The 12689-nt window shown below is 61.4% G+C and overlaps 1 protein-coding gene across 1 annotated transcript; it reads right to left on the reverse strand.

Annotated features, from left to right (window-relative positions):
- Positions 1-673: 673 nt before the first annotated feature.
- Positions 674-7036, reverse strand: LRRC75B (leucine rich repeat containing 75B; the record flags this gene model as incomplete). Its single annotated transcript, XM_082668255.1, has 4 exons — positions 6844-7036; positions 4226-4354; positions 2551-2666; positions 674-1199 (listed from the first exon to the last, which is right to left on the reverse strand). The coding sequence occupies exons 1-4, from the start codon at positions 7018-7020 to the stop codon at positions 674-676; spliced, it is 948 nt and encodes a 315-aa protein (XP_082524381.1). The 5' UTR covers positions 7021-7036.
- Positions 7037-12689: the final 5653 nt, after the last annotated feature.

Below are 12689 nucleotides of genomic sequence, written 5' to 3' on the forward strand. Positions count from 1 at the left end.
TCGCCAAGTACAGGAGGCCTGGGGGGTGGGTACCAGGGCTGGTGGGCAGTGCTGTGCCCTGTGGGAAATGAGCCTTGCCCCCTGTCGGCACAGTCTCGTGCCCAGCCCAGGGGGCCCTGGTGGGGAGGTCAGCAGCCTGCGCTCCTCTCTGGGCTCCCAACCTGCTCCTCCCCAGCTCCTTCCTCAAAGTGCCCAAGCACCGCCCAGACGTGAGTGCCAGGTCTCTGGAGGCTTCCTCTAACTCCCCGACCACAGACGGACCCTCCCCCCTTCTTTGGTTTCCGTGGGAACCCTGCCCAGGGAGCACCCAGGGGAGACCAGTGTGAGCTTGGCCCCTCCCTTTTGGGCAGGCAGGGCCCCTGAGTCCCAGCCACCCCTTCTCCCAAACCCAGTCACAGGGCTGGTGCTCAGTGGCCCTGAGGCCCACAATGCAGAAAGGCTGAGGTGGAGGTGGCATCGGCCTTTATTGTGGGGTCTGCACAGTAGGTGCCGGGCCCCTCCTGCTGAGGGAAGGCTGAGACTCCAGCCTGGACCGACCATCCAGTCTCCAGTGAGCCCATCCTCCTCTGCGCACTGGATCCGGGTCCTGTGGGGTAACTCCGCCTCCATCACCCCCTCCCACGTGCTCGGGTGCGTTGCCAGTCAGGAAGCAGGAGCCAGGGCGGGTGGCGGGTCACCTGGTGCAGCAGGCCTGGGGCTCGGGCCCTGGCCCGGCAGCTGCAGAGCCCCAGGTGGAGGCAAGGGCCGTGGCCCCGGCCATGCCACCCTCAGGCTCTGGGTCCAGGCTCTCGTAGATGGTGGGCAGTGAGGTGCGCTGGCTTAGCCGCCGGCGCAGGCCAACCAGCAGGGGCTGGGGCAGGGAGGCCACATCCACGTTGTTGCCCAGGTCCACCCAGGCCAGCACCGGGAACTTGGTGGTGTCCTTGATGGCCTCAGTGAGCTCACGGGCGGCAGCCCGCGTCAGCCGGTTGCCATTGAGCAGAAGCTGGGTGAGGCAGGGCAGCGTCCAGAGGCTGGGCAGCAGCCGGTGCAGCAGCTCATCACTCAGCCCCGTGAAGCTCAGGTCCAGCACTGCCAGCCTGGCGCCCTGGCTGCCCAGGTAGCGCATGATATGCTGCACGTCCCGCACCGACAGTGGTATCCCCGATAGGTTCACGGTCTCCCCCGCCGGCAGAGTCTTCTGGAGGTTGCTCTTGAGGCTGCGGGAGGGTCGAGGGTGGGGAGGGACTGAGCAAGGGCCCCACCTGCCTCAGACAGTGACCCCTCTGTCAGGGCAGCAAGGCCCAGGCCCTGCAGATGGCCACTTCCTAGATGAGTAGCCATGGGCAATGCTCTGAATCGCTCTGAGCCTTAGTCCCCTTTGGTTAAGAGGCGACCTGGCTGTGAGGATTAGATGCACTTGCGTTAAGGCTCCATGAGCTGTTATAAAAACCCTCTGTGTGCTTGCATCACCACACCTGCTACATCTGTTGTCTCTTATTTTTATGCCAACTCAGTGGGGTGGGAATGATTATCCTATTCTGCAGAGGAGCAAATGGGTGCTTGGAGGGGTGACGTGACCCTTCCACGGTCACACACCACTAAGGGGGAGCCAGGTCTCCAAATCGGGGTGTTCTGACCCCTCAGCCCATGCTTTTTTTTCACGTGCCTCCTCTAAGGTTGACCCTTTTGGAATAAGGACAGATGTGGGAACAGGCCCAGGGTAAGCAAGAGGGCCATGTTGGGGGATGTGGGTGGGATCTGCCCTAGGGGAGGGCTCCCTGTGTCCTAAGCTGGAAGGGAGGTTTAGAGACTGAGGAGGGTCCCCCACTGCCCCCAGAACCCCCTCTAGTTCTCTCCTGTCATTTGAACATGGGCCTGCCTGGGGACTGACAGCAGTGGGAACACCTCCAGGGCCCTCACCTGCCAAGGCAGGGAACAACCCCATGGGCTCCAGGCTCAGCATGGGCCACCAGGCCTGAGGGAGGGGGCAGGAGGCTGGGGGGCAAGCAGGGGAGAGCACCAGGGCCCAGGTGCCAGTGGCCTGTTCCCAGGCTGAGTCTGTGGCCACGAGGTTGTGATGGAGTGACTAAGGGGGACCCCGTTGCAGAGTGAGCTGCTGGGCTGGCCTTGGAGGCCTCAGCTTCAGGCAGCCTGGCAAAGAGTCCCCAAAGGGCTTCAGGAAGCAGGGCAGTGTGGCCTTGGGCGAGACACTCTGCCTCCCCTGGCCTCAGTTTCCTTCCCTGGAAAATGGGAATCATGACCCAGACTCCACCTCCCTCCCAGCCTGTCCTGGGGACTCTGCTGACTCCAGCTGAGGCCCCCAGGGGGGCCAGGCCCTGTGATAGGCGGGGCGTTGAGGGACAGGCAGATGGCAGGAGGCAGTCACACGGAGAGGAGCTGGCCTTGGGGAGCATCCGCCTGCATTGCCACCGGCCAGTGACGGGCAGTGATGCAGCCAAGGGTGAGGGCCTGCAGGGTGGGATTTCAGGCCCCAGCTCTTGTTGACAGAGGCCTGGGAAGGGACCCCCCCAGGGGCCAGGCAGCTGGGCTGTGTCTGGGCTCCCTTACCAGCTCTGGGACTTCCTTCGGGGCAGGCTGGACCCCTGCTGCCGCTTGGAGTGAGGGGTGAGGTGGTAGATGAGCTGCCGGCAGGTCTTGTCCGAGGACTCCCAGAGCTCATAGTCCTGCGGGGGCAGCGCTGTCAGGGGAGGCGGAGCCCTGTGAGCCCCCGGGCCTTGGGGACCCAAGTGTGTGCATGCGCACAGGCATTCATCACGGATCACTGAGCCGCCCACTGGTTTTCCCCTCCACCCCCGCCCCCCTGCCCCGTGGCCTGGCACAGAGCCAGGGGAGGCTGCCCACTGGGAGCTGGACAGGCTGGTCCGAGGCCCGTGGTGCTCGGCGGGAGGAAGGCCAGACAATGGGCCCTTGTTCCCTGTCCTCAGGCCCTGGGCCAGAGTCTCGGGCTATCAGCCACTGGCTCCCTGTCTACCCTCGGTGCCCCCCTGGGACTCACCACAGGGGGAGGCAGGACCAGGCCTCTCCAGGGAGCCCTGCTCCACTGACGCCACCCCCAGGGAATAGGAACAAGCCAGGTCAGCACGCTCTTCTTCCTCTCACTCTCCAAGCGAGACCGCACCCGTGGGGCCTGGGTCTGGGCTGCCAGCAGGGAGGGTTACCATTTTCCAGCACCACCACCTGGCTCTCTCTGGCTCCCAAGTGGACCCTTGCAGAGGCCCAGCTCAGGCAGGATGTGGGGTGGACTGCTTTCCACAGGCTGGCACCAAGCACGCTCCACCACCCAGCACATTCTTTTACCCAGTCCCTCTGTTAACAGCGGGCACCACAGTGGCAGCAAGGCCCAGGGGTCACCGCGATGGCTCTAGGCTAGCCTCACAGACCCCTCAGTGACAAGCGCGCCTGGACGTGGCAGTTCAGAGCTGGCAGAGCCCAGAGTGGGCATTCCTGTTTCACTCGGGGGCTCACTGTGACAAAGGGCCGGGGGCCGGGGGCTGGCCACAGGCTGTGTCAGGAGTGCGGCACCTTCCATGCTTATGGCAGGACGTCCGCAGGTGCCGACATAGCAGGTGGGGACAGGTGTTCTGGGCAGACGCGGTGGCAGGAAGGGAGTTGAGGCTGCAGGTGGCAGGTGCCAGCTCAACACGAGGAGGGATGTGCTTGTGGCTGAGTTGCTGTGGGACGCAGTGGGAACATGTGGACAGGGGTTCCAGCCAAGGGAGCTCTCTTCTGGCTCTGGGACTCAGGGGCTGGGAGCCTGGTTCCATCAATGGATTTGTCAGAATGTCCTGTATCCCGAAGGGTCCTCATACGACTACCTGCCTGGGTCCCAGGGCCTGGCGCACAGTGCTGAAATTCAGGAAACGGGTCTAGGGAATTCCCTGGCGGTCCAGTGGTTAGGGCTCCGTGCTTCCACTGCAGGGGGCACAGGTTTAATTCCTGGTTGGGGAACTAAAATACTGGATGCCGTGCTGCAGGGCCAAAAAAAGAAAAGAGGAAATGGGTCTACCCAACAGATGACTTTCCAGGGCTGGGAAAGCAGAGTTCCCATGTGCTCCAGCTGCTGGCCAGCCTCATACACTGAAACTGGCATCAGGTCCCAGAGAGGGACAGTGACCCGCCTAAGGCCACGCAGCAGACCAGGTGAGGGCCCAGATCCTAGCTCCCAGCTCTGGGCTCTTCTGGTCTGTCAACCACACTACCCAGCCTGGGGCCCGTGCCTCACCGACTTGGGGCACTGCAGGTCCCGGGCCAGGTTCACAAGCAGGTCGTGGGAGATGGGGTCCACCAGATTGAGGAAGGCCACATTCCTGTAGAGGATGTCTGTGAGGAGGGTCCCCTCGAGGCCTAGGTCCTGCAGGTAGTGAGAGTGGAATGAGCCAGGGGTCGAGGCCTCCCTCCCCTAGCCCCCATCCCAGTCAGCCAGAGGCTCTCACATCTGTTCCCCTCTCTCCATTTCCCCTCTGAGGCTTGCTGGAGCCCTCCACACAATGGCGATGAGCAAACTGTCCGGGGCAGGTGGACCCTTTGGATGAGCAGAGGGTCGGTGCATCAGGGGCCTCAGGGAGGTGGTAAGTGGGTCCAGGAACCCTTAGACTGGTTCCCTGGAGGTGAAACGTTCTGCTGAGACCCCCTGGCTCCTCTGGGATTGGGCTTGTCTGGGGTATTCTCTGGGGGCTCCTTGATGATCCCCAAATGCCCCTGCCCTCCTCATTCCCTTTGGGGCCCCTGCCTCTATCCACCTATCCCCGAGCTCTCCTGAGCTATGGCCGCCACCTCTTTGCTGACGGGTCCAGACCCTTCTTGTCAGGGTGGAACTCTCTCTCTCTCAGCTCATACGACCCAAAGGCAACTCAGACTGGGTGTGTCTCGCCTCCTGTGCCCCAGCTCAGTAAAGGGTGCCGCCATCCCATCTTCCCAGGCACTTGGGCCAGAGCCCAGGAATCACCCCGCACTCTTCCCTCATCCCTCCTCTGCCCAGCTCTCCCCACCCCAAGCCCACTGCTCAAGGAGCTTCAGGCCTCATCCCCTCACAGCCTCCTCCCGGGGCTCCCAGCCTCCTGATACCCTTCCAGTCCACCCTAATGCTGCCAGAGCCAGCTCTATGAAACACACGCTTGACCCCTAACCCCTTCAGTGGAAACCAAATGCTCTCAAGGTTGTATGATGGCAGAGACTCGCACACAGCCTGCAGTCTCAGAACCCCCTGTGGCCTGGCCTTCACACCCTCTCTCGCCCACCAGCCTTCCTGTCCAGCCTCCAATCCTCCCACCCCTCACACAGATCCCATCATCAGGTCCCTGGCCTGCCCTGGCCTTCCTGCCTTCACCCCTTGGCCTCTTCCTCCTGTTATTCCCATAGGCCTGGTGTGGTGCCTTTTCGGGGTCCGTTTAGAGGATATGCCGACAAGCTGACGAGACAGGCACAGCCAGGAGGGGCCTCGAGACCCCATGTGGACCCTCCCCAAGCCAGAGTGTAACATGTTCTGTGTATAAGCCCAGGGCACAGGAGGCCAGGCCAGGCCAGAATGACCAAGGTCCATAACTGCAGAGTCCCTGAAGGTTATGGGGCAGGATAGGCGGGCCTCAAATTCCAACCTTCGGGACACCAGTGGGCAACCTAGCTCGTTCCCCAGCTAAAATTTCCAGCTGGTGCCTTGGGCTGCAGATGCCATGCCGGACAGAGATCGTGCCTCTGAATAGTCTCTCGCTGATTTATGCTGCTCTGTTGTTTGCATTTTAAACACGGCTCAAGTTGGAGATGACAGCTAGGGAGGATCCAGTAGAAGGGAAGGATGGCTGGTGAGCCTGGGCTGACCCAGTCAGGGTCCCAGACCAAAGCCTGCCTTCTGCTGATGTGGACAGCTCCTCTTAAAGGGCCAGCCCCACCTTTCCAGCCTGCTGAGCCCAGAGAAAGGAAACCCAATGCAGCAGGAGGAGCAGAGCTGGGAGACTGGAGGGTGAGCCCTGGCCTTGGCTGGCCCCCAATTTGCTCTGTGGCCCTAGGCTCACTGCTTTTCTCCAAGCCTCAGTTTCCCAATCATCCACCTGCAGGTCAAAGACCACCGGCACAGCTGATTTCGGCTTACAGGACGGGGCCGATTGTGGTGGCAGCTGCTGCAGGGTATAGGGATGTGGGCAGAGAGAGGAGTGGCTTGCTCAGTGGTGATGCTGGGATCAGAACCCATGTCTCTTAAGGCAACCCAGGGCTAGGGATATGGGACTCAGGTACCTGGTGTATGTGGAACCAGAGCCCCCACCCGTCGTGATGTGATGTTGTGATGAACAGATGCCAGGTGTGTGTACTCAGTGGGCGAGAGCTGCCCGTTAGGAGGATGGGCATTGTGTGCTGTGGCTTTGTCTGAGCTGACGTGGGGAGGTTGCACCCACTGACCAGCTGGGCTGTCGCTTCCCCAGGTCCTTGCTTCGGGGTCCAGTGCAGCGCCTCCCTTCACCCTGGAGGGGGGAACCATCCTCTTCCCATTGCCCCTCAATACAAGATGATTCACCCCCACCTGCCCTCTTCCCAGCCGCCCTCCTTTCTTCTAAGGGCCTGAATGTGGACTCTTAGCTCCAGGCTTGGGAGCACCCTCAAACCCCAGAGACGCGTACAGTCATGGGACCCCCTCCACACTCACAGTCCCCCCGACCCCACAACTCTAGCTGACTGCCTTCCCTCCCTCGCCCTCCGGCCCAGACAAGACCCCCACCGCTGAGGCCAGTCGTCCCCTCCCCTCGGAACCCGCCCGGCCCGCGCGCCCGAGGCCAGCTCCGCATCTCCTCCCGGCCCCTCCTCGGCCTCCAGCCCCGACCGGCCGGCCGGCTGCTTGGCTGCTTCTCTCACCTGGCGCAGGAGGCGCAGCAGCTGCCGGGCGCGCTCCGGCCGCCGCTCGCGGAGCGTCGACTGGATCTCGCGGAGCCAGCGCACCCGGCGCTCATAGGGCGCCGGCCCGCACCCCGCCGCCGCCCCAGCCTCCGAGCCCGCTTCGGGACCGGGCCGCCGGCCCAGCCGCGCCCCCATGGCCGCCGCGCGGCGGGCGCCGAGCCGGCGGGAGGCAGGGCCGCTTGCGCCCCGCCCCTGGCCCCGCCCGGGATGCTCTGGGCGGGGAGCGCGGGATCCAAGGCTGCGCGCCCCGGCAGGGCCGAGGCGGAGGAAGGGAAGAGGGTTCTTGCTGGGGGCCCCGGAGCTCCCACACCCGGTTTGGGGGTGTCGCTGGAGGAGGCCCTCGCCCGCGCTAGACCTGGCTCGAGCCCTGTCGCCAGGAACTGGAGCTGTCGGGACGAGGTGGCGCTCGGCGCCTTTAAAGGCTCCGAGCCTCCGTGCTGATTGTGGAACAGTCGCTTTGGCGGGGCAAAGAGCACTGGACTTGCAGTCAGGGCGGGATGGGTGGGGGTTCCGCTGCCGTTTGCCAGCTTTAGACAGTGCCAGCGCCTGCTTTCAGAATCTCCCCCGCCCCAGCCGCAGCGAGCAATTGTAGCATCTGACCTGTCCGCCTTGCGTGGACACTTCTGAGTTGACAAATGTTTATCACCCCTCCCTGCTTGGCTGGGGGCAGACTTGGGCAGGCCGGCCTCCTCTGCCAGACACCTGGGAGATAAATGGGATGGGGGATGCTGGTTAACCATCTCAGCCTGGCTCTGGGCAGGCTGGCAGCAGGCCAGCCGCACCTGCCCCTGCTTCAGTCTTCCCCGTGACAGAAGTGGGGAAAGTGTGTGGGGTGGGGGCTGGCTACTCCGGGGGCCAAGTTTGAGCCAGGAGCCCCCTAGCTGGAGAGGTCTTTATTGGAGGCTTGCTGCCCCTTATAGCACCCCCCACCCAGCTCTGGGCCCCTCACATTCCCAGGGTAGGGGGCATTTGGGGCACTAGGCTCCAGACCCTGACCTCCACAGCAAGGAGGGTGTGTCCAGCCTGGGAGGACAGTGTAGCTGGGCACGGGTGCCGGGGGTTGAGCATGGACAGCGATAGGGGGAGGAGAGGCTGTCCGAGGGCCTGTAGTAAGTGAGGGCAGAGTTAGGCTCCTTCTTCTGAGTTAAGAATTGCCCCCCCCAAGACTGTCCAAGACAGAGTGCTGGGCTCTGTGGTGCCCTGGGGCTGAGCCCCTGAGACAAGGCAGAGGGCCTGACCACCCACTGAACCCCAGCCCTTGTCGTTGCCTGCTTGGGTGCCCCCATTGGGCCTGTTCCTGGGGCCTTCCTATCCCGGAGCCCCTTCTTTCCTGCCATCTGCGACTGGACCCAGACACCTCCCTTCGCTGCTATGTAGCCAGCTTTGTCCTGGGGCCACCTTGGCACCACAGGTTTCCTCCCTGGCAAACCTGCATGACTGCCCGGCCTGCCTTCCTCCGGGGCCAAGGTGCTGCTCTCACTAAACTGGGCCAGAGACTTCAGCAGCAGCCCCATTGCCCCAGGGGCCTCGCAGACCCCTACCCAGAGCTGGCAGGCTGGTAAGACCTCCCCCACCCCAATCTCAGGGCTGGAGCCAGAGCTGGGATGATTCCCAGATCGTGACCATATCCTTCCAGAGGCTGAGCCAGGTCTGGACATTGTCCCCTCAAAAGCGAGAAGGCCGAGGTTGGGGGAGGGGGTGGGGTGGGGGCGGGGTGGGAGCAGGGGGGGGGACGCAAGGGAAGGCTGAGCCTGGATGTCATGAAGGGGGGCCATCAGGCAGCGGCAGAGGGAGTATGCCCAGAGCTTGGAATCCCATGGAAAGTGGAGAACTGCTCCCCAGCCCCACCCCTCAACCCCGCCCCACCCTCTGTGTCCTTGGCTGAGAGATTCCTGGAGAACATTTTCCAGGAAAGGAGGGAGGGGTGGCATCTGGGCCGAAATCCCTGCCTGGGCCTCCCTCAGCCTCCTGTGAGGGGTGGCGAGGTTGACTCTTTCTGGCATAACCTGACTGGGACAGGGGACCCCAGAGACAGAGCTGTGCCCTCGGGAATGGTAGCATTGTCCCCCCACTGGCCGGCCTCCATGTATGCTTAACTAAAGCCTGCTGGCCCCTCTGCCTGGAGTTGCGCTGGGCCGCTGAGCTGTGTTTGGGGAGACCCCGTGGGTGGAGGGCTGTGGTGTTGCCCTCTCAGCCCCCAGGGCTGATGTGGAGGTTCAGGGGTTCTCGGGGCAGCCTTACCACCCCTGGGAGCCAGAGAGTCAAGTGGACGGAACCCAGGCCCTGCTGGGGGCATCTTGGGCCCCAAGTGGGAACTTCCAGGAGACAAGTAGCACCGACAGCTGGTGGCCCAGGTGGAATGACAGGGAAGCAGGGTCCTGATGACCCAGCAGGTTGGGTGGAGAGCTGTTGCTGGCGCTGCAGCTGGACCTGTCCCACCTTCGGGCGTCTTCTCTACCCACCCAGTGGGATATTTCAAGCCCAGGAGGAGGCAGGGAAGCCCAGGGCTGATGGTACCTCAGCAAGGAGCCAGGTGTCACTGAGCCTCCTGGCAGCCACTGCAAAGAAGGATGCAGGATGGATTCGGAACTCACTAGGAGGAAGGAAGCAGACAGACAATCTATGGAGACAGTTTCCCCTGGATCTGGCTCTAAGGAATAGGTTGTGAGCTTCCTGCAGGGCTAGGAGTCACCACGGGGGTCACAGGTGTAGGCTCAGGCCCCAGCTCCTAATCCCCTGGACCTGCCCCCTTTTGGGGTATATAAACACGGGCAAGGTAGTTAGTGGTACTAGTTTTCTGTGGCTGTCATAACAAATTACCACAAACTTGGTAATGGCTTAAAACGACAGAAATGTATTCTCTCCCAGTTCTGGAGGCCAGAAGTCTGAAATCAAGGTGTTGGCAGGGCTGTGCTCTGTGAAGGTGCTCGGGAATCGTCTCTCTTTGCCCGTTGCCAGCTTCTGGCGATGGCCGGCAGTTCTCGGCCTTCCTTGGCTCGTAGCTGCTTCACTGCAATCTCTGCCTCCATGGCCACAAGGCCTCCTTCACTGTGTCTGTGTGTCTCCCTTCTTACAGGAAGCCTAACATTGAATTTAGAGCCTACCTTAACCCAGGATGATCTCATCTTAACTAATGACTTCTACAAAGACTCTATTTCCAAATAGGGTCCCATTCAGAGCTCCCAGGCAGATGTGGATTTGGGGGGAAACTATTCAGCCCACTACAGTAGCTTCTGCAAAACTGTTTCCTCCTCTGTAAAATGGGGAAAATAGAATGCCCATCTGGCAAAGGTGTAGGATTAGACGCAGCAAGGAAAGCGTCCAGCACACACGCACGTGGCATGTGTAGGCTCTAATCAATCTTCCGTGGCTTCATGCCGAATCCACCCAGCCACCTGACAGCCATTATACTTACATTTAGTGATGATCACTGGGCCCTGTGGATACTTCAGAGACAAAGACGCAGGAGGTTAAAGGAACAGCAGAGGTGGGGAGCTGTGATGGGGGTCCCAGACACTGCGGGAGCCGAGGAAGACATCAGACCAGGAGACAGAGGAGGTCTTCAATGAGGAGGCGGTGGCGTTGAAGTTGGGGCCTGATGGAAGAGCCCCAGCAGTAGGGCAGTGGGTGAATCACACAGAGGAAGGGGCAGGCCCCAGCTGACAGGAATTTATCTGGAGGGCCACGTGAACCTTTGAAGTGTTTTTCAGTGGGGGAGGGATGTGCTCAGAGCACTGTGGATGCAGTAGTAGAGCGGCTGGGGACTCTGCAAAGTTGCCAGGTGAGAGGGGGCGGTGCGGGGGGCTGGGGGGTCAGGTTTGGCGAGCAGGAGGGGGTGTAGAGGTAGGGGCTGCTGGACAGGGCCGGGGAGGATGCGTGGGCTGCTGTCCAGGGCTAGGCCCTGGCTAACATGGCCGGTGGAGGTCTGGGAGGGTAGCTGCCTAGCTCAGGTTCCGGCTTGTTGGTTAGGCATCTGAAACATCAGCCAACAGGATGTTTCAGTGAGGGGGGGCCAAAGAGATGCTGAAAAAGGGGGTGGGGGCAGGGCTTCTACAAGCCCAGGCAGGCTGAGCAGGGTGTGCATGGAGAGTGTGGGGCAGTTTTGGCATTAGCGGAACCGCGCACCCACTTAGCCCTGTGCAGGGTCACGGGGTGGGGGATGGCAGCCGTGGACAGGTGGGCTTGGGCGTTGCACCCACACACACACACCTGGAGATAGGAGTATGTCGGCTCTCCGGGAGACCAAGCCATGTACTGGGCTGGGGGCTGGGGTGTGGGCAAGACGCAGCCTTCCTCCCCCACCCCCTGGAGCTCCCAGACACCGCAGATAATTATGAGGTGATGTGATAAATGCTACCTATGCAGGGAGCCGTAGTTAGGGAGGATGCGGTAGCCAGGAGTGGGGCACTTATGACCTCTGAGCTCTGAGCTGCTCATCCAGGAGGGAGAGGCAGCTGCAGGCCCGGGTGCTGGACCATGGAGGTCATGGTGCTCACAGCAGCCTGTGCATGGCCGTCTCAGTGCATCTGCCCAACAACTATTTTAATGATCCCTGCTATCCAGATAGAAAACTGAAGGCAGGAAGAGGAGACCCTGGGCCATCAGGGCTGGGACTGAACTTGAACCTAGGGACTGTAGAGCCCATGCCCTTGGTTGCGCTGCCTCTGAGTTTGGGAATTAGACTTGGTCCACCAGGTGCCAGACTGGCTCTGCTGCCGGAAGTTTCCAGGTGTTAACAAGCTGCTAGCCCTGGAGGCCCATGTACTTGCCGGAGCTCCAGCCTCTGTCCTCACATCAAAGGTGGGTGCGGAGATGGTGAACCGCTACAAGGGCACCAGGGAGTGTCTGGGACACAGGGGGCTCTCTGCCTATGCCTGCAGTTGACCAGAGCTCACTTCCCACTACCACTGGGCCTCACCAGCCCCTTCACCAAACCCGAGTTCTCCTTCCGTCCCTTCAGTGTGGTCTGTGTGGCTCTGAGAGGTGGTGGCCAAATAGCCATAGGGTATGGGGAGCCCTGCTCTGTGGCCTCTGACAGTGGGCAGGGTGTTAGGCCAGGTCCCCCTGAAGCCGGTGCAGAAGGCATTCCAAGAAGGGCAATTGGGGCTTGACATTGGGAAGAACCTGCCAAACAACCAGTCTCACTGTCCTTAGAGGTAGTGAGTTCCCTGTCATGGCAGGTGTGCAAGCCGACCCTTCTGGGGTGATGGAGATGGGAGCTCAGAGGCCAAACATTTGAGATTCTGTGGTCCTCAAATTGATGAAGATGAACTTTTGTTCAGCCAACTGACCAGATGTCTCCTTGGTGCAGATACCAGGGGACACAAAGTGTCTTGGATGATATTAGGTTTCCTGACTCCCGGTGGGCCCTGAGATCCTGGCCCAGCAGCTCTGGAGGATGGGTCAGATGCTGCTTGCGTCTGGACCTGCCTGCCTGGCTCACTCACTGTGAGGCTCCCAACTGCATTTTGGGATGTTGTGTCTTTTTTTCTGGCCGAGTCACGTGGCTTGTGGGATCCCAGTTCCCCACCAGGTTTTGAACCCAGGCCCCAGCAGTGAAAGCCCAGAATCCTAACCACAAGGCCACCAGGGAACGCCCAGGATGTTGTGTCTCTACCAGCCGGATGTGGCCCACCTGGGGCACAGGCTCAGCTGGCACTTCTGGGGGCTCAGACACAGCCACTCCCAGGACCTGACAGCAGGGTGGGGCACCACTGGTAGGAAGTGGTTTGCAGGTCTTTCCCCATTTCCTGGGTTGCTGTCCTGCTGGGTAGCTTTGGGTAAGTGCTTTTTCTACTTAGGGT

This window comes from Grampus griseus (genome assembly GCF_964374135.1).
Source record: "Grampus griseus genome assembly, chromosome: 12".
NCBI classification, from domain to species: domain Eukaryota; kingdom Metazoa; phylum Chordata; class Mammalia; order Artiodactyla; family Delphinidae; genus Grampus; species Grampus griseus.